Below are 21843 nucleotides of genomic sequence, written 5' to 3'. Positions count from 1 at the left end.
GAAGAAAAAGATGTCATCTTTTTACCTAATTTGTCTTATATACTTTAATTAAACTTTTAATTCCTTAATTAATTTAATTTAACCTTAATTAATTAAACTTAATCACCATTAATCAATTATAAGTAGAAACTTTCATCATTTCCCACTAACACACATTAGAAAATAGTTTAATTGTTATTTTGGTCCCTTAGGTATTTAAAAATCTATAATGATAAGACTTTTATAATTTAGTCCATATACTTTAATTGAGTAATTAATAGAAAAAATTGAAGGACCAAATTTTAATATTCTTTTATTCTAACTCCGTAAATATTTATATTTAATATTTACGGAAATGAGGTTCTGAAACCATATTTTTGGCACTACTGAAAATCGGGCTACTACATGTTACATTAGAATTGATATGGTTAATTAATATTATATTGATTAAATAAATGATGTAAAGTTATGATAGGAACTACCATGATGCTAATTAAGCTAGATGACTTAGAGAGTAATTGAATCATGAATGAATGAAAGTGAAGAATGGACAATATTATTAAACATATCAAATTACTTAAAATTTGAGGTCGAAATGTGTCAGAAGGCAAATTGATACGTTATGATTCAAATTAGGAATTATAATATTTCAAATAAAATTTAATCGACAATTAAATTTCGATTTCATAGTTATGCTTTAGTGTTCTATGTTTATATGTTTTAATTCAATTTATAATAGCACCGTTGAGTATTCAATACTCAACTTACAATTATGTTTATTTATGTGCACATGCTTTGTTAGAGTTGTGTGACCCGAATCATTGTTAAAATAAAATACAGTGGCAAAACTAGAGGGATTTGTGCACTTCTTCTATTTGACATTGATTAGAATAAGGTTTTTCAACCTTTAAATAGATGTAGTCGAAACTCCTCTTGTATCATTCGTTTTTCAACATTAGTGAATTTCTTCTCCTCTGCCCATGGTTTTTTCCCGAAAGGGTTTCCACGTAAAATATGTGTGTTCTTATTTTTCTTTATTTTGCGATCTTTCTATTGTCATTATCGACATTCAGTTTTAACATGTTTCGATCGTGAGTAAATGTAGATTTAATTTGGTCAAGCATCCAACTCAACAACTCAGCTCGGAACATGCCTTATTATCTCTTTTACATGTAAAAGTAGTTTTTGGGTTATATGACATGTACCTAAGGTGTTTGTGTCTTGGTGATGAGTTTGCATTTTGGTATATTGGTATTTGGCCTAAAAGAGTTACAAAAGTGAAATTTTATCATTGAATTAGTAGATAATTATGGTAGATTATATGCGTTTGAATATGTGAATTAGTTGATTAGACAGTGACGTATTGATGGTTAAGATTTAATGATGTTTGGTTGTGGTTACATGTGTTAAATTGGTGATTTTGTATTGGTGTAGTATTTGGGTATGTTTTAGGTACAATTAAGTGAGATTTGGATGTTTGAAAATGTGCATTTTTTGCTATTTGACCATTAAGTCTCAAGACAAAAAGAACATATCTCGAGATTGTTGGAACAATTTTCATGTACTATGTCTCAAGACATGCTAACTTCGAAGCTAAAAATTCTAAAATAATTTATGAATTGTCTCAAGACATAGAGATTCTTGTCTTGAGACATGAATTTGAATTTTGACATATGAGTTTGGCTTTGAGCCTAACTCTGAAATTAACCCATATACCTTGTAAATTGATAAAATGAAGGTATTGAGTGTATAGATGTATGCATGTGAGTTGTAATGATGATTAAATTAATTGTACTTGTGTTATATTAACTTGAGTTGCTTCGACGACGTAGTGTGATATCATACATTCGGATTCCGCGATCGAGTCAGGTGTGGGGTGTTACAGGATTAACTTGGATATGAGATATGTTCTTCTACTTGTCTATGGATACTATTCCACCACATCGATCTTTGAACTGTTGTTCAAAGCTCACCAACTATACTTTAAGAAAAAAGAATTAACAATCCAACGACTTAAATGAAAATATTTAAATAGTTTAGTGATTATTTTTGTAACTTTTTAAAGTTGAATGACCAAAATATTAACTTACTAATAATTTAGTGACATTGTGTATAATTTACTCTTTATTTTATAATAGAATTAGTTAAAAGTTACTGAGATAAGTTAGTAAGAAAAAAAAAACTAAACATATATGTCTGGGTAAAATTAGAAGAGATGTTGTGATGAAAACTTTTAAAGTTTGACTAGAGCAAATTACACCAATGGAATAACTAAAGGTGCAGCACGACTAAGGGCCATTTTAGATGGACGGTGTATTACCTATGATTAGTATAAAAATAATGATGACAACTAGATTAAATATTATAACGATACTGTAACGTGAGATAAAAATAAACTAAATGCACTGCAGTAGAAGTAAACACCCATCCAAAGGGCCCTAAGAATCTACTAGAGTGTTATCCAAATATTAACTATGGAGAGAATGAACCGTAAAAGTGTTATATACGCACTACAACGTAGGTATAATTGAACCCATGAATTTGCCATTCCATTCTTGCATTGAGCTGAGGTGAGGTGAGTCCAGCCCATTGAACATTTCTAGGAACCAACCTTAGGCCACTGTAACCTCCCTTTGGAGAGTCCAACGGGCAGTGTAATGAGGATACTATATAGTAGTCTTATATGGGCTGCTACCTTATTATTCGAGCTGAATTGCTAATTTGTCAATGTCAAAACTGTTATCATTCTTCTGGTGATTACTATACAAATGCTCATTTTTCCTTTACCTTTAATTTAAGTCGACCAAGGCAACTTACGGATTCAAACTTAAGGCTGGGTGTTCACTAATATAATAAATGTATATGATCGAATAAAAAATAAAATAATTTTGTTTTAAAAATAACTAATTTAATTAAAAAAAAAGATACTACGTTCATATGAATTTAAATTAGGAGAAGTGATTTGATATATTAAAAAAGTGTTGAAATAATTTTTTTATATGAATTTACATCAATTAAATTTAAAAGCAATTGTCAACCTTCTCAAACCATTTTTTAATGAAAATAGAGGAACAACTATTTTAAAAAAACACATATATTCATTTCATTTTCCAAAAAATATTTTTTAAAATTTTAATAGAAACATACATTCTTAGTGTTTTTTATTATCTAAGAGAAAAAAAAAAGTATAACATCTATTTTGTAAAACCTAATCAATTTTAAATGCTTTTTTGTAATGCAAATTGAGATGCTCTTATTAGTAAAGAAAGAGAAAAATAACCGTCATAAAACAAAGACAATAAATATTTTTAGGCAATTCGAGGAAAATAAAAATTAAAGGACCTAAAGACTTCTTCATGTCAGTACAAAATCTCATATCACAAATTAAAATGATAAATCGGATCAAATATAAGACAATCACTCCTCTACTAGAGAATGAATAAAACCTTCTAGCTCTTCAAGACATTTGTTCCGTGACACTCAACTGGGATGATAGATGTTCTGCCTCTCCGTCTCCACAACCTCCTAAACCACCATCGGAGTTTCTTCAATCCACCAGACATCACGTTTTTGCCGAAATCCTTCCTTGACCAGCAGGTGAGCTACTTGGTTTCCCCCTCTCTTTATATGTTGGAACTTGATTCTTTTAAAACTCACATAAATATTTTTTTATTACATGTATTTTTGCAAATTATGCTTCATATGTCATAGTTAAATATTATATAAATTAAATCGATTATAATTTTTTGAACAAAAAATAATATGACAGAACTTTATTTAAGAAAAGAAATAAGACTTTGGCAGGAATAATGACAACCACAAAAACAACCGCAACATTACTAATTAATGGATTTATATTTGCTACCAAGTAAGATTCTCTTTTAATTTGTATGGTCCAAATTACTAATTAATTTGTAAAAGTATTAATTAGAAAACATTGTCGATTGAGTCTTAACTCAATTGGTATGAATATTGTTGTCGATGCAGGAGGACATGGGTTCGAGTGCGTTAAAACGCATTATCCTCCTATTTATGGGTTAAAAAGGGATTATAATAATTATAGACATCGTGTCAAAAAGAGTATCTATGATCAAAACTTATAATAAATAGTGGGATGGTTTACTTGTCTATCTCATTTGTAGTCATAGCTTGGTGGTATTGAAACACTTGTTCTTCATTTGTTGACGGTATAAGTAGAGCTATATGTTTATTTTTATGAAATATTAAGAAAACTATTTTAAAATTTTGAAATTTAAATTTAGAATTATATGGATAATTTAGCATGAGAATAATAAGTCGAATAATTTAGAGTTGAGAAGATAAGTAGCAGAATAGTTGTGTGTGAAAAAAAAAAGTGAAAATGTTTATAAAGTTTAGGTTTAAGATTATTAAGGACATTTAATAAGACCTGACATTTATCAAAGTTATAGCTAGAAAAACATATTTCAACAAATAATCTTGGATGGCCTTAGTAATTAAGAAAGTACAATTTTTCAATAAAATTTTTAGGGTATATAACCCAAAATATCAATCTAATCACAATGCCATGCACATGAGGTGAGCTGAGCAGGTCGGCAGGTGGGAGTGGTACTGTGCTGAAAGCTAACCCGTACCCATCGATGACAAAACAGCCAGGTCATGGAAGCAAGCATATTAAAGTTGAAAAGGGCGAATTTTCAGGGGCTGTCAATGATTGAGTGGGGGTCTAATTGAAATCAATATATATATATATATATGTGTGTGTGAAATAGTGATTACAGGACAAAAAAGCGAAGGAAGCCCAACAAACGACACGACCAGCTAAGCCCGCTCCACCATCAACCGCCACTTCCCCCATCATCACAGTCTTGAGAGAGACTCATCCATTCCCTTTTAAAGTAAATGACAACGCTCCACAAACTTCCTTTTTTTTTGACACAATTTTGCACCGTACCCGCACTAACCGTCCATGTGGATAGTTTCACAATAATGGAGGCAAAAACTGGTCACCTCTTTTATGTTTCCATCTGCTTGTTTAATTCAGTAAAAAGATATTTGCGTGTTTTTGCCCTTGCAAGGATTAGGGCTTCAAGGTAGCCAAAAATCAAACCAATTTTTACCTTTTTCATTTTTTATAATTGTGATGAAGATAAAATTAGTAGAATTTAAATTTACACTCTTATGTCATATAAATAATATATATATTTATATTAAAAAATAACCTTATCGTTATTAGTAGTCAAAAGTTCGATCCTCAATTTAGATATGAAACAATTTTAAAACTTGTGACTCACATGGCCTTCCCTTATTATGCTCTTAAAGGTGGCTAGGTATCCGTTAGGCAACTCAATATTTGGCTAAAACTACGACTGCTGCAGTGTTGCTGCTCCACCTGAGCATGAATCACATGCTTTCTTAATTTGAATGTTGGACAATATATATATATCCTCAGGTATGATAAGAATATATTAGTTCCTCCGTCGACCAGGCTAGCTATTGATTTATGGACAACAGGAGGACAGATTTTTTGCAGGCATTGATGAATGGATCTTTCGACTTTACCAACTATAGGGTTGAAAAGTTAAGAAATTAAGAGAGGCAGGATGGAAGGAAAGATAGATTTTGTTTTTCTAAAATATCATTAATTATAGAGAAGGATCATATATGTATGTGGAAGATTGTATGAAATTTTAGCTTCAAATAAGTCCAATTTCTTCATCTATTTCTGGGTGTCCCATGCCAATTTGATAAAAACAAAAACAAAAGACAAAAGAAAAGGCAGTATTTACGCAAAGAAAAAGCACGGTAGCATTGTAGGTAAGGTTCCAGCAGATGATCAGTTCCAGGGAAGTTCACTCACAGCCTCATCCTCCTTATCCTCTCCACTCTCCCGGTCCTGTTTTCCATGTGAGTGACTCATCTCAATCACAGCCCATGAGCATCACAAATTTTTTTAAATTTTTTGAATTTTACATATAAATTATTATATATTTTAGATTTAATGTCCCATTATATAACATCCGTTCCACTTAGTCAAATTGTATTTTATATAATTCGCCCTTTAAGCCATAAAGTTATACTTTATATTAACAAAATATTTTTTTTAATTTTTAATTATATAACTTTAATAATAATCAAATATTAATGTATGATGAACCTTAAAAGATTAAACTTAGAAGCTTAATATAGACTTTAAAGTCAAATTTCAAAATTAAATGATTTTGGCCCATACCCATACATATTAAATTAGTGATTTTCTTGTATTTTGATTTGTATGTCTTGCTAATGAATTATTTTCTTCTGATATGGTGCCGACATTGCCGAGAGAAAAAGAAAGGAGTTTGATGCCGAGACTGAGAGCATAGAGTAAAAAAGTACAAATTATCTTCCTCTTAGCTCCTTATGCAAAAGACCTCTCGGTAAATATTTTTGCATAAATTATATTCTTTATTTATTTAACTTATTATTTTTTCTTTTTCCTAATATGCTGTTGTTTAATATATTATTACAGTCTTCAGGCTTTTCGATTAAATTATGGTCAACAAAAAGATCGAATCTTTTTTAAAGAAAAGGGTGTCAGAAAGCAATAATTATCAATCAGTTCCTCAATATTCTGTTATTAGTGGAGAAAAATCAAATATTAAATTTTTAATACAGTACTAGTTATTTTTTTACATATTGAAAAGAAATATTTAATTTTACATAGTGTGGTTTTTTTAAAAATTTTTTATAGTTAAATAATTCATACTTTTAAAAAAAACATTAAATTAATTTATTTGATAAGAAAAAAAGAAGCATTCGAGAAGAATTGACACTTTTTTACGTTAAAAAAGATTGTTCGAAGTTAGAAATTTTACCCCCGAATTAAAATCCTGATTCGTCCCTAACTCTGATGATGCCAAAATAATCCACGCTTCATATTCAACTTTAATTGTTATAGGGCACGATTCATAATTCCTAGCCTGCTAGCCATACATGAAAAACAAACCACCACTGTTTTCTTTGGGGTGTTATTAACATCCCTTACTGATACACTCCTAAAATACATTTGAACAAAAAAATCAAGAAAATAAAAAAATCGATTTATTTAGTTTGGTTTGGTTTGAATTTTATATTGTTTGATTTAATTTTTGATTGATATTATTATGTAAACCACACAATTTAAATTCGTTTTTTTCAGATGAAACCTATTTCATAAAAAAAAAAATCATGCTTAAAGAAATAGCTCTAATAGATGTCTCTGGGATAATACATTTAACCCTATTATTATTATTATTAAAAAAAATAGATATGATCGTACAAAAAGGTAAAGTTATAAAAATATTTCATAAAAAAATATATAAAAATAATGTAGTTTTATATTAGAGTACGTGAATTATTTTTTAAATATAATAATTATAATTATAATAATTTTAGAAAAACAAGTTATATATTAAACGTTATAATATTTTACTTATAAAAAGAATTTTTTTCACATTTTTCAAATATATATATATTTGATAGTTATGAATTTAATTGATTATATGACATATTATAATGTCTCAATTATAACTAATTAAACTTAGCAATTAATTAAATTAATTAAACAATTGACAAAAAAATAGGTATATCAATGATTTATGTATTAGATTTCCTTTTAACAACTTTGAATGATTTATCAATTTCAACTTACTAAATTCATTTTTGAAAATGGGTCTTAAAAGAATTTTATTGGATAAAATGATATATTTGATATATGATTGGTCATATAATCGTAGTTACATAGATATGTTTTATTCAATATCCTTAACAAAATATATAAGAGGATTGATAGAACTGACTCATTTTTTTGATAGGTGAGTAATCAATGGAATTACAAATGGAATAGGCATTACAATTTTTTTTGTGGGAGAAAGTATAAAATATCTAAGGGGAAGTCGCATATCGTTTTATCTATTATTGTATTTATTTTATGTATTAATTTTTTTAGTAATTTACTACTTTATTTTATTTTAATTTTATTCAATTTATATATATATATTATATTTTCATTTTTTTATTTATGGGAACAACTAAATAAATAGAAAAAATAAAAAAATAAATAAGCGTAGGAATGGATATATCAGAGAAAATTGGATTTTTTTATTCTTCCCTAATTTTTTTTTTGTTTAGCTTTTCTCTAAGACAAAATATAAAAAATAGGCATTTTAGGTTATAATGGATCAATGAATTATTGGGTTGAGCTAGATTTAAACCAGCATAGACATATTGCCAATGAATTTATAATCCATTCCCATTAACCGCTCGGGCATCAACCTAGAAAGAATCAATTCTAGGTTTATTGATAATACACAATCAACTTCCTTTTGTAATACCCTACCCCCAAGGGGAAGTCGAATCTTCGTCGCTTCCTTGAAAGAGAGGCGTCTTGAACCACTAGATACTGGAGGCTCGCTATACCAAAAGCGAGAGAAATTTCATCCCTCTCTTCCCTTTTTACACTTCCATGTCGCCACATGAGAGGCACCTAGGGGCGTAAAAAAGGATCCTATCAACTTGTTCCAGCTTAAGATAATAAGTTCATGGGATTGGTCTTACTTCACTGTCGAGAAACGAAAGAAGACTTTGATCTCCAAGTTTAATTCAGACGTAGCTCACTTCTTGTTTGGTGTAGAGTAATATTAAATTGAAATACCCAACAAGCATTAGCTCCCCTGAAAAGGAGGTGATCCAGCCGCACCTTCAAATACAACTACCTTATTACGACTTCACTCCAATCACTAGCCCTGCCTTTGACACCCCCTTCTTTGCCGTTAAGGTAACAACTTTGGGCATGACCAGCTCTCATAGTGTGATGGGGCGGAACCGACCTTGGAACAATCATGTGCGTTGCTTCTCAAATTTTAGCATTCACCATTCAAGAAATTAAATATAACTGGAGTTCCAAAACCCAAAAACCTTTAATTGGTTCATATTCAGCCAGGTATCTTCTCACCATTCACATACTACACCCGAAATTTTGTTTGGTTTTCCTTCTTACAAGTCTTTCCTATCTATATATATCATTAGAAAAAGTGCTTTTGAATTGTAGCAGTTGGTTGAACGAAAAACAAAGAGTTGTAGCATTTTGTGTTTCAAAAATCTCCCATTACCTTCCTCACTCCAATTTCAAAACAATGAGAAGCAGCAAGCCAGTTTTGTGTGTGGTTCTGCTAAATTACATTCGCCCAGCTGAGTTTCTCTGATATTCACAAGTGCCGCGTGGTCTTTGTATAAAGCATAGGTTCTGAGTAATCCCGTACTGTTTTCCCATTCGGAAATAATTAACGCCAATAATTATAATGATTGATGGGGGGGGGTCATTTCCAATAAAATATCTGTCCTTCAATCTTTTCCCGACTACACAAATAAAGTATTCGAATCCCCCCTTCCAAATTTTGCTCTACTATAAATACATGTTACCTTTCCCTTTTCCAGTATAACTCCCTCTAAACCCCTTTTCTGAGTAATAATATATAATATATCAAGCATTCTTCTCCTTCAAGTCGACTTGTTTCCTTTCCTGAGAATTGTTAGCTAGGTAGCATTTTTTTTCTGTGTGGCCCAATCCTCCTTTGCGTTATATTCCTTTTATTTTCAGTTAAGGATAGTTATATAATAAGAGAACTGATAACAACAGATAGACGTAGACAGCCACCGTCTACGTGCAGTGATGTGCAAGTAGTTATCAAATGAAACTCTTACGTTGTTTCCTTTCCTTTTCTAAGTTTTCTAATTTTTAATGTTAGTCATGCAGATGAATATGTTGTGCGAAGTTGCATATTGATGGAAGAGTAAAATGGCGGAGGGTGATAATGTCATGGTAAATGTTAACCAGGTAAAAATGAAGAGATAACCCGTTACAAACATTTTGAGTTTTTTTGGCATAATGATAAATTTAATCTTCAATATTTACATATTCTATCAATTTGACCCTTAATCTTAAAAAAAAAAAGTCAAATAGCTTTTTTTTTTGGAAATAATGACTAAAACATTAACTTTTAACGTTGTTGGTATAACAACTAACATAACAGTTCATATGCACGTCATGCTAACATAACATCATTTGTTTTATATTTAATATTAATAAATACTTTAAAAATTATCAAAATAAAATAAATCAAAGTTAAAATTTAAAAAAATATAAGAAGTTCATAAAATTTTTAAAAAAATTAGCGAGGAGTAATGTGGATTATTATGCAAGCTTTCGTGTTTAAAATTTTAACGTTTTAGTTAGTATTCTCATTAAACAAATCATTCCAACTCTTTTTCAAGAGGTTGTGGTCAAATTTAACTCTTTTTAAAAGATTGAGGGTCAAATTCAGTTAAAAAAATAAGGGCTAAATTAATAAAAAATATAAACATGAATGGTTAAATTTGTTTTATATTTTTTTATTACTTTTATGCAATTAATTTAAGTGAATTTGTTCGGTTCAGGCTAAGCTCATGTATTATCTTAATTTTATATATATAGTTACCCACGCCTATGGATTAAATTTTTATTATTATCTTTATATATTTTGAAAACATGCATTTTGAATATCAAGTAGGTATTGGAGTTTAAAGGAATAAATTAGACTGTGTTGAGCCCAAAATCAAAATATTACCTAAAATCAGAATTAAATAGCAAATTGAATTGTGTGTATTTTGAGATGCAAAATGGTTGGCTATAATAAAGACGTAATTGGCGTTTAATTTCATCAAAAATATTAATGTCTTTTGTCCGATTACATCACCATGTGAATATTATTATATAAAGAACAAAGTGGCCACCTCTTTTCTGTGATTTTCTCACTCCAAAATAATAAAAATAGAGACACCTAAAGACATATCCTGTTGACAATTAACAAGAATGATGTGACCGATTTAGCATTATTTGTTTGTGGCAATAAAATCTGGAGTGTAGGCAGCCCCAGTGGGGAATATGCGATATTGTTGCAATGTTGAGTTTCAACCTTGTAATTATTAGTAGCTCTCTTCATCAGGTTAGTTGGAGGTGGTGGTGCAAATTGACCAATATCCTAGCGTTTTATAAATGATCAAAGTGGGGATGGCGGCATAGCTTAGCGGACATAGAATTTAGTAACTTTGCATGGGTTGCTTATAGCTAGCCGTCCATTAATTCCAAAGGCCATCTGTTTTATTCATCCACATTTATTATTACATTACCTTCTATTTTCAGATATCGCTACATGCTAAAACCCGCAAATATTGGTACCCAATTCACATCCATTTCATTTTTGCATTGAAGATTAGATGTGTTAAATTTTATGATTTTTTCCAATCCAGTTCGATTCTCTAATTTTAATTTTGAAGTTAGAGCTTTTAAATTTATTTAGATTAAAATGGATTTTATTTTATAAATTTTGGATGTTATTCTTTTTGATAAATATTTTCAAAACAAAAATAAAATTTCAAACTGACAAGAAAAATCAATAGATCATACATATTTTTTTCAATTTTGATTAAGAAATTAGTATAAATATTCATTTAATTCCAATCAGTTTTAAAAAATAATAAATTTACCTATTTAAAAAAACAAAAAATTCCAAACTTTTATAATTGTTTATATATATAATTTTTTAAAAATTTCATAAAAACCATAAAAAATTTTAAATGGTAAATTTGAAACCTTAAAATAATAAATTATCAAATTAAATTTAATATAATTTAAATCTACTTAAAAAATACAAATCAAATTAAAATAATAAAACAAGACTCATTAATCAATTCAATCCAACCCTCACCTACAGTCCGTAAACAAAAAGACATGCAATGGAACTTTGTCTCCGAAGTCAAAAATGAGAGGGAAGAAAAAAATGAAAACCCGTATAACGTTTTCATCGAACGGAAACAAAGAAAATCTTCTTTGTCCCAATCCCTCCTCTGTCCCCTTCTCCCTCATCACTACCGTACGAACCGCTTATATGATTAGCCGTTTTAACCTCTCTCTTTTTCTTTTGCCTCTCTTCGATCTCCGTCTTCTGTTTTGATCAGCCTCTACACATGGATTCAGACCCCCCACTTCTGGAGACATACAAGACCCTCTTCGCCAACTCCAAGACCTCTTCCAACAACCACGACCACCGCCTTGTCATGGTGGAGGAACGCCACCTTCCCTTGATCGATCTCAGCCGTTTAAGCCATAACGAGGCGGAGAAGGAAAGGTGCCAGAAAGAGATAGCTAGGGCTGCACGTCAATGGGGTTTTTTCCAAGTCGTAAACCATGGAATCTCGATGGAGTTATTGGAGATGTTGAGGGAGGAGCAAGTGAGAGTCTTCAAGCAACCTTTCCACCACAAGTGCAGGGAAGACAAGTTCTTGAATTTCTCCGCTGGTAGTTACCGTTGGGGCACTCCCACGAGCTACTTCCTTAGGCAATTATGGTGGTCTGAAGCTTTCCACATCCCCGTGAACGATATCTCAAGGTATGTTATAATCAATTTACGGTTTTTTATTTTTTATTTTTCTTGACGATATCGCATTCTCTTCATCTCATTACCTCGTTTCTTTTCGACAAATTCGGCAAAACAAATAGTAACCAAGAATTAAAGAGCTAACGAAATGAGTTTGTTGTTATTATATATGTTCTCTTTAAGTTAAGACAGTAAAGCCTTTTGTTTTATCTATTAGTATAATTTATGTTGTATGTACTGATATCTCATGTCGGCATACAATTTAAGTTTACCTACGTATAGTTCTTATTCAAAAAAACCAACTATTACAACGATGAGACAGGACAACAACGCTCAAATCCATACTGTTTTTTCTAGGTTAATCCGATTGCTGTAATATAATAAACTCTTTTAAATCTTTGTCATATTATTACTTTCTGTTTTCCTTAATATTCTATATGTTGTGTCTAAGTTAAGTTTGTACGATTTTTTTTAAAAAAAAATTGAGTTTTGGATAATAATTTGTTTGTTCACAAATAAAGTAGGCAGTTATATGTATTTATATATGAGAATTACTAGTTAATATATATGATTTGTTTTCCATATTAATTTAAATGATCTCTTATAAAACTCAAGCTTAAAGCTTGCTTAGAAGAGCTAATAGTTGTAGACATTAATTATGGGATGAATTTAATCTTTCATACTTGTCTAGGTACTATGTGATTAGATGGGATAAGTTTTTATTATTTTACTAAAAAAATGGATTAAATAGTTTAATTTAATATTATTTGAATGGAGCAATATTATGAAAATATTTATCTAAAATTAATGGATAGCATTACATTAAAAAGAGAGAGAGAGAGAGATAGATTATGTTATAAATATTCAATTTTAAAGAAAAATAGTATTTTGGAAATTAAAACTATAATGAAAAATTTTCTTATTTTCTCTAAATAGTCAGAATATGGTTCACAAATATCATATTAATATAATAGTCCGGGGTCAATCTTGATAGGATAAAATTTTCAATTGAGTTGTTTTTTAAATTAGTATATCTTAAAATGAAGAACGTGTATTATCCTCCCAATCTCCGTTAAATTTAAAATTTTCACGGTTAGCATATCATATGAATTTCCTTAATATTACCCATACGGTTTTCTATGTTAAATAAGTTTTCAAATATTTAAGTTACAAGAACAACACAAGAATAACAAATTAAATAATTACACATGATAATTTGTGTGGGTGGTGTAGTTGGTTATCACACTAGAGACCCCAGGCTCAGATATATTTTTTAATTTTTCCAACTTTTTATACTTGATGGTCCTCTCTGTCAACTCGTACAACACTTACTGGGACTAAGCTTCAGACTGAGTTACTTATTTTCACAGTAAACATCAGGAATCACAGCCCCATGGTCAAATTGTGTGAGGTGTCACCCTATTTGTGGAATTAAGCTGCAACGTTTCGGTAGCTTTTTTCTCAGATATAGTGAGACAATTCAATGTTCGCTTTTATTTTATTTTTTTCAAAGAAGTTGGCATTTATTTCTTGTGGTCATGTTTGGTGGTAAGTGTATGGAATTTAACATACAGTACTGATACATTGCACCCTGATAAAAGAAAATGGTTCTGAAAAATCAGCATCAAATCCTTCAAAGTAACATGGGTATTTTCCTTTCCTTTGCAATTCCATTCCATGCATGTTCTTCTCGTTTTTATCTATGGCGAGTGGCTATGCATCATCCCTACTGACTTGAAGGTCACGAGTTTTTTTTAGACGAACTCAGTCAAATATTCCAGTCTCACAGCAAGGAAGGAAAAGCTTGACGTGGCATCACCAGTGGCTCTCGTTTTTGCTGATTTTTATCACTGTTATTTTGTTAAAATTAAATGTAATGAATTGGAGGTTGGTAAAATAAAATAAAAGTAAATTCATATAAAACTACAATTCTTTTATTTTAGAATAATTTTTTTTAAACTTTATTAAATTTTATTTATTTGATATTGAGTAGAATAAGGTGTTTCAATCTGCGTATTCTTTATTTATTTTTTCTTTTCCATATATTTTCATTATTCACATTCTATTTTTTTAGATACTCCCTACTGTGTGTGGACCACTTCCTCACAATTGGGAGATTCCTTTTCTATCTTCTTTTTTCAAACTACATACGTAATGATTCTAACACCTCGTAATGTATTAACCAGCACACCAATGGAACCGTTTGCCACCAAAGTCGCCATTCTTGCTCAGAAATTAGCTGAAATTTTGGCAGAGAAGTTAGGTCACAAATCGAGTTTTTTCCAGGAAAGTTGTTTGCCAGGCACTTGCTATCTCCGGCTGAACAGATACCCACCCTGCCCGATTCCTTCAGACATTTATGGTCTAATGCCACACACCGATAGCGACTTCCTAACTATATTGCACCAAGATCAAGTCGGAGGATTGCAATTAGTGAAGGATGGGCAATGGATTGCTGTTAAACCTAATCCCGAGGCTTTAGTCATCAACATTGGAGATCTATTTCAGGTGATCAATTTCATATATACCAATCACCTTATTTACCGGTTCGAAAATAGTTAAGGGTGTTAAAAAGCTTTGATTGATATTGTGCAGGCTTGGAGCAATGATTGTTATAAAAGCGTCAAACATTGTGCGGTGACGCATCCAACGAAAGAAAGGTTTTCAGCAGCATATTTCCTTTGCCCATCGTATGAGACAGTGATAGAGAGTTGCAGCATGCCCTCGGTTTACAGAAAGTTTAGCTTTAGGGAATATAGACAGAAAGTGCAGGAGGATGTTCAACTCTATGGATATAAAGTAGGGCTCTCCAGGTTTCTTGTATAAATTATTACTATCACCAGCTAAAATTTATCGATTGCATCTTCTTTCTAGCTATATACATAGTTAGGTCATTAATTTGTTTACAAAAATATCTAAGCTCTACCCCATCCCAAGAAAAACTTACGGTATAACCTATAAGTCCCGCTTAATTAGAAAGAATTTTGTTTTACCTCGGCTTAATCTTTCATGATTTTTACTATCTTTAAGAAATAATATTAAATGAATTTCAGTTACTACAACTCCTTTTGAAAAGCTAAGAGCGATGTTAAAATAGTTAGCTTTAAAACTGCTTTTCCAATTAGACTTCAGAAGCTTGCCTTATATTTGAAGTAATTGAAGTAATTTTAACCATTTTTATTTGAGGAAAGAAAAATAAATCCTTAATTATAATGAATTTCTACAGTTTTAAACTTTTCATAAAATTATTTATAAAAGAAATAGAAGGAAGAAAGAATAAAAAGAAGAAGAAGAAGATATTTTACAATTTTAATTTTATAAGCGGGATCCAACTATATCAGTGTAACGTTATTTTAATTTCACATACTTTTGTATCTTTTTGTACGTTTAATATTTTAATAATTCAATTGTTAAATTTATTGATATAATTGTATTTATCATACATGTAAAAATTTTAAACGATCTGATATCTCTAGCATATCGATATAAAATACTATATATATTAATATTGAACTATATCAAATTTAATATACATTATCTATACGAATGCAATATGAAATATGACGATTTGATCATTAAATATTAATCAAATAAAAATATACGAAAATGTATACCGATGTAAGTTGATCTCTCCCTTGTTTATATATAATTTTAATATCTAAAATATGATTTATATATTTAAATTAAATTTTAAGAACAATTTATATTAATGTTTTAAAAACATTTAAGATTTATATTTCATGTATCAAAATATAAATAATAAATTATAATAAAGCAAACATTTAATAATTTATTATAATTTAATTTGATATATTTATATATAATTTTAATGAATTTAAGTATATTTTTTACTTTATAACATTAAATAAATATTTATCTTCTCAAAATATTTTTTTCTAAACTCTTAAATATTAAATTAATTTTTTATAAAACATTTTTAAAAGTATTTTCTACAATATTTTTAAATGCTTCTCGCAAGCAAAATTATGACCATGATAACATTGAGAAATCCCATAGAAAGATAAAAAAGAACATTAGGTATTGGGTAAAAAATGATTATATTTATTTAAGGTAAATTACACTAAAGTCATAAACTATTAATATATTTATATTTTGGTCACAATGAACTTCAGAAAGTTAAAATATGGTTATTGAACTATTCAAAACTTTTTTATTTAAGTTATTGAACTATTAAAATCACTATTGCATGGCCTTCTTTGCTTGCACCGTCGCACTAATTGAATGCTTTCATTCATTCCCCTTCTCTTCTTCAATTCATTTTTTTTATAAAACAACTTTTAACATCACAAATTTACGAACCAAAATTCAAACAACTTTCTTTTTTTATTTTCAAATTGATCATTAGATTGATTTGGATTTAACGTATGCTCATTTACTTGTGGATAGGTACTGATCCATTGTACCGATTATCAAATTGTTGTTTGGAGGTTGCTAATCAGACTTTAAAAAAAATTTAACAATCCACTAACTTAAATAAAAACTTTTAAATAATTCAATAACCATTTTGTAACATTTTAAAGTTAAGTGAGTAAATTATAAATTTACTAATATTTTAATTACCCTTTATTTAAAAACTAGTGCTGAAATCTCATATTGTCTTGATTAGAAATAAGATATTATTTTGTGTAGGATAAAGGTACAGAATCATTTATCAAAACTTAATTAAAGCCCCAATAATGAACTTCTTGGCTCTTGCATAATGAAATTAAAGGAATTGGGAATTTGACAACATCATTTTCTTTCTTGCAAAATGAAATTACCTTAGAATATAAGAATTATTATTTCGTACATTAATATCTCCATAATATATTTTATTTATTCTATTTTAAATGTTTTAAATACCAAGTGAAAATACACATGATTACAATTACTTATTGAATTAAGAAGCTTGACGAATAATTACCTAAAGATTAAAATATGTTGTTAGCCTCTATACTTAAAAAATTAAGATTTAAGTCCTATTTTATTTATTTAAAAATCTCAACTAATCATTAAAATAGTAAGTATTTTTTGTCAAAAATGATCAATTTGAATTTTTAATTAGATTGTTCTCATATGACATGGCATATAATTAATAAAATTAATAAATTTTGACAGATACAACACAACCGATGAAAATGATGATTGAACATTTAACTTTAAAAATACGAAGACCAAATCTCAAATTCTATAGAAATACAATCACTAACCTTATCTAAAATATAAATGATCTTATCAAAGTTTGAAGTTGAACTTAACTGCTGTAAAAAATATTTACTTGATGTTTAGCACTAGATATCAATTAAATTAAATTTTTAAATAATTCAGTATTGATTTTTTATTTAAAAGACTTAAATTCAAAATTTCACATCAACCATATAATTCAAACTAATTCAATTTCCCAAATCATAAAAAAATGAAGGTCAAATTGTTGGGCCCTTTCAAATTGGTTTATTTTTTTTAATATAATTTTCAGTTCTATTTTATTATCTAGTTGTTTAATTATATCGTATTTAAAATTTGTATTTATCTTATTTCTTTGAAAATGCATACCATTACGCCCAATATTAATTAGTTTTTATTGTTATGAGGCTGGCCATCTTACAATAATACAATTACATCATAAAATGTACTCAATCAAGGTTCTTCGTATTTTCCTTCAGAAAAATCAAATGCGTCATTCGACGGACTCATTCTTTGAGAACCTTCCAAATGTCATTGCAGGCCTTTAGAAATCAATCAACTAACTCTCCAAACGAAGTGAGCATTTATTCATCAAAGCTTCACAAAATCAACAACGTGCCGTGGAAGCTGAACAAAGAGAGACGTCTATTTACCTAACCCAATCTAATTTCTACAAAAGAACAAATGGCCACCCAGAGCTTAGAATCATACCACTGATCCTTTTCTCAACCCATTTTTCCATCACAAGTATGAAGAAAACAATGAATTCCCTTTACAAACCCATATATTTGATCACAATCTTCGAGCTTATTAGCTTCATCGCTTGTCAGTCACCAACATATAATTATCATTTTTGTTTAGGTCCAGGTAATGATACCGCCACCGCAAGCTATAAATCTGACCTTACACTGCTCTTGGATTATATGTCCTCAAACGCTTCCGACAAGAGCTTCTACAACGACAGCTTGAACGGGATTTACAGTCTCTTCCTTTGCCGAGGTGATGTTTCTAGTGATGTGTGTCGGGTTTGTGTCAGCAATGCCTCTCAAACACTCACGCAAACGTGCCCTTCTGATAAAAGGGCAATTATTTGGTACGATCAATGCTTGTTTCGATACTCGAACATCAACTTTCTTGGCCAGCTGGAGCTTTATCCAAGGCTGTTCATGTGGAGTGCTCTGAACAACACTTCACCTGAAGAGGGCGATATCGGTACCCGAGGTTTGTTATATTCCTTAGTTTCTCAGGCTCCGTATAAGAACATGTTTCAAACAAATGAAATGGTGGTCGGAAACGGACCGGGGTGTAGGTATGGACTCGTTCAGTGCAGCATAGATCTTGATGTCGACGGCTGTTCTACTTGTTTGAGAGAATTATTGAATCAGACAGAGGATTGCTGCATAGGGAGAAGTGGGTGGCGAATTTTAACTCCAAGTTGCTGTATAAGGTATGAAATGTATCCTTTCTATGAGCAAACATCAAACCTACCAGGATCAGCACCGGAGAATGAAGGTAAGCCGAACAGGCTTAATATTTAGTTATTTTATCACCCTTGAACAATTTTTATTTAGACGGCAACTTAGCTTATATATGAAGTTAATACCTGAGGAAAGGGCACTATGAAATCTTTGGGGTGCTTTCTGATTCCTATGATAAATTGGTCTTATTATTATGTATTCCTAGCAATGAGGAATGATCTTCTCCACAAAGGAAATGTTACTAGCTTTGTTGATAAAATTGTGACTTGTTAAAATAACATGAATATTTGGTACAATGTGACAGGAGGAGTAGGTAAGGGAGGGAAAAGCACAAGGAAGAACACCATTATCACTGCATCATCATTGGCAGGCTTTTTGGCATCAGTTTTGGTGGCGGGTTTCTCGTATTATTCGTCCTTAGTCAGGAAGAGAAAACAAAAAGGTGTTCTTTGACTTTTAATTTTTTTCTGGTCAAACTATAACTTGTCGATTTTGCACAAAAGGTTAACATTATTGCTCAATACTCAGTAGAAGGAACAAGCCATGAAATATTAAAAAGAAGTTCTCAAGGCTCAAAGCCTGCACATTTGACGGAGGAAAGTATTCATCTACATCTATCAGATGAGGATCGCAGCGGGGACTTGCATCACTTCAATTTAGCTACCATACAGACTGCAACAAACAACTTCTCAAGGGAAAATAAGCTTGGAGAAGGTGGTTTTGGACCTGTTTACAAGGTTGAAACCAGTTCTTTGATCTATTGACATTTGGCAATTGATTAGTATTTGTCTTAGGATTAAGGGATTCACTAACTCATACAGGAGATGATTTCATGTGTAGAAATTTCAATACAAGATTGGATCATATGTATATTAACATGCCGTTAACCTCTCACCAACGACAGACATGCACTTTTGAGAATTGCAAGGAAAAATCTTCTGTTGCAGCACTAACTTCAAAATGCTTTCAGGGGAAAATGCCCACTGGGAAGGAAGTAGCAGTTAAAAGGCTTTCGATCAACTCGAAACAAGGTCTTGAAGAATTCAAGAATGAAGTGAAGCTAATTTTCAAGCTTCAACACAAGAATCTTGTAAGGCTATTGGGATATTGCTTGGAGGAAGATGAAAAGCTTCTTGTCTATGAGTACATGGCTAACAACAGCTTGGATGCTTTTCTGTTTGGTCCGTAACGTTCGTCCTCTCTTTCTTTAACCTGTCATGTCAAAAGTCTGGTCTAAGGATTTATTACTTATCAGATCCAGGGATTTTTAATAGCTAAGAACGTTACTCTTGTGCTTTTTCTGAAGGCAGATTCTGAAAAATGTAAAGTACTGGACTGGGAAAAACGCTCAAACATCATCACTGGAACAGCAAGAGGTCTTCAATATCTACATGAAGATTCTCGGCTAACAATAATTCATAGAGATTTGAAGGCTAACAATGTGTTGTTAGATGATGATATGAACCCTAAGATATCGGACTTTGGCACAGCAAGAACATTTGGAGGCAACCAAATGGAAGCCAATACTGAGAGAGTTGTTGGCACATAGTAAGCACTTCATTTTGTTCCTTCACGCAATTATCGTTGCTAAGCATTATGTGTTATGCCTCTCTAGCTATATTTCATCAAAGGTCAATATGAGATGGAAAACAAAAGGGGCAAATAGATTTGAAATTCATAATATAAACGATTGCAAGAGCGTAGGATGTTAATATTTACTCTAATGTGCAGTGGATACATGGCACCGGAATATGCGCTAGAAGGATTGTTTTCGAACAAGTCGGATGTTTATAGTTTTGGAGTCCTAATGCTAGAAATATTAAGTGGTAAAAGGAACAGGGGGTTCTACCATCAGGACTGCGGCCAAAGCCTTCTAACATATGTAGGCATCCTCTCTTTGTTATCTCTTTATTGTACCTAAACTTAAGGCTTCTTGCACCTAAACATATGGCCCTGAGCAGGCATGGCTGCTGTGGAATGAAGGCAAAGGACAGGAGTTGATAGATCCAAACATCGCAGGCAATTGCGCGATTCAAGAGGTTCTGAGATGGATACACATTGCATTGTTGTGCGTTCAGGATGACCCTGCACTTAGGCCTACAATGTCATCAGCTATTCTCATGCTTGGGAGCAAATCAGTTAACCTCCCCCAGCCTTCAACATCTCCATATGCAGCAGCAAGATTTTTACATATGATCAATCTTCATCCACTGAATCTTCCTACCTCAGAGATTTAAGAATTTAAAGGGATAGACTCCATTGTGGTGGACCTTATAGGTTCCAATTATAATTGTTCTTTGGGAGAATGGTGCTTTATGTGCTTGCAAATATAGATGAAATGGATTCTGAAGTTGATGTTGCACCATCTAAACATTCTTCATCTGATACTACTTTTAGCCTTAATGGAAAGTTTCATACTGTACAGAATATAGAATTGCTATAATATAGTACTGTTGTATCAGTCCATATTAACAGCCTAAAACCCAAGAATTATATGGTCCAAAAGGTCCAAACTCCTCCTCTATCAGATCCATCAAAACCCCGAAATGACCTTCGAAAACCAGTGATTTCATTAACAGCTTCATCTCAAAAAGGCCCAAACAAATACATACAAGTAAGAGTTGTAATATCATTCCATTGATGTTCGAAATAAAAAAACAGGCCGATTGTGACATCATCTGATAAATGCTTCCCCCAAGTTGAAAACAAGAAGAGTCTGGCAACTTGAGAACTTGAGAAACATCTTTCATAATAAAAAAAAGGCGTCGATTTGAAGTCTAAGATAAAAG

The 21843-nt window shown here is 30.8% G+C and overlaps 2 protein-coding genes across 2 annotated transcripts; both read left to right on the top strand.

Moving 5' to 3' along the window:
• Window positions 1–9408: 9408 nt before the first annotated feature.
• On the top strand, window positions 9409–15384 carry LOC107905953 (gibberellin 2-beta-dioxygenase 8). Its single transcript, XM_016832755.2, has 5 exons — window positions 9409–9517; window positions 9734–9814; window positions 11974–12404; window positions 14579–14900; window positions 14988–15384. The coding sequence occupies exons 2-5, from the start codon at window positions 9776–9778 to the stop codon at window positions 15216–15218; spliced, it is 1023 nt and encodes a 340-aa protein (XP_016688244.1). The 5' UTR covers window positions 9409–9517; window positions 9734–9775; the 3' UTR covers window positions 15219–15384.
• A 2801-nt stretch (window positions 15385–18185) lies between these two features.
• On the top strand, window positions 18186–21599 carry LOC107902698 (cysteine-rich receptor-like protein kinase 25). Its single transcript, XM_016828836.2, has 7 exons — window positions 18186–19088; window positions 19359–19474; window positions 19558–19791; window positions 20025–20235; window positions 20365–20602; window positions 20786–20936; window positions 21016–21599. The coding sequence occupies exons 1-7, from the start codon at window positions 18326–18328 to the stop codon at window positions 21289–21291; spliced, it is 1989 nt and encodes a 662-aa protein (XP_016684325.2). The 5' UTR covers window positions 18186–18325; the 3' UTR covers window positions 21292–21599.
• The last annotated feature ends 244 nt before the right edge of the window (window positions 21600–21843 follow it).

Source organism: Gossypium hirsutum, chromosome D05, assembly GCF_007990345.1.
Source record: "Gossypium hirsutum isolate 1008001.06 chromosome D05, Gossypium_hirsutum_v2.1, whole genome shotgun sequence".
NCBI classification, from domain to species: domain Eukaryota; kingdom Viridiplantae; phylum Streptophyta; class Magnoliopsida; order Malvales; family Malvaceae; genus Gossypium; species Gossypium hirsutum.
This window is presented reverse-complemented; position numbering and strand designations above follow the sequence as displayed.

Excerpts from the sequence above, each read along its gene's own strand:
- LOC107905953 (XM_016832755.2), top strand. The coding sequence starts at position 9,776 with ATGGCGGAGGGTGATAATGTCATGGTAAATGTTAACCAG. Across the intron at positions 9,815-11,973 it reads TCATGGTAAATGTTAACCAG|CCTCTACACATGGATTCAGA; the intron begins GTAAAAATGAAG and ends TGTTTTGATCAG. Across the intron at positions 12,405-14,578 it reads CCCGTGAACGATATCTCAAG|CACACCAATGGAACCGTTTG; the intron begins GTATGTTATAAT and ends TGTATTAACCAG.
- LOC107902698 (XM_016828836.2), top strand. The coding sequence starts at position 18,326 with ATGAAGAAAACAATGAATTCCCTTTACAAACCCATATATTTGATCACA. Across the intron at positions 20,236-20,364 it reads CTTGGATGCTTTTCTGTTTG|ATTCTGAAAAATGTAAAGTA; the intron begins GTCCGTAACGTT and ends TTCTGAAGGCAG. Across the intron at positions 20,937-21,015 it reads GCCAAAGCCTTCTAACATAT|GCATGGCTGCTGTGGAATGA; the intron begins GTAGGCATCCTC and ends GGCCCTGAGCAG.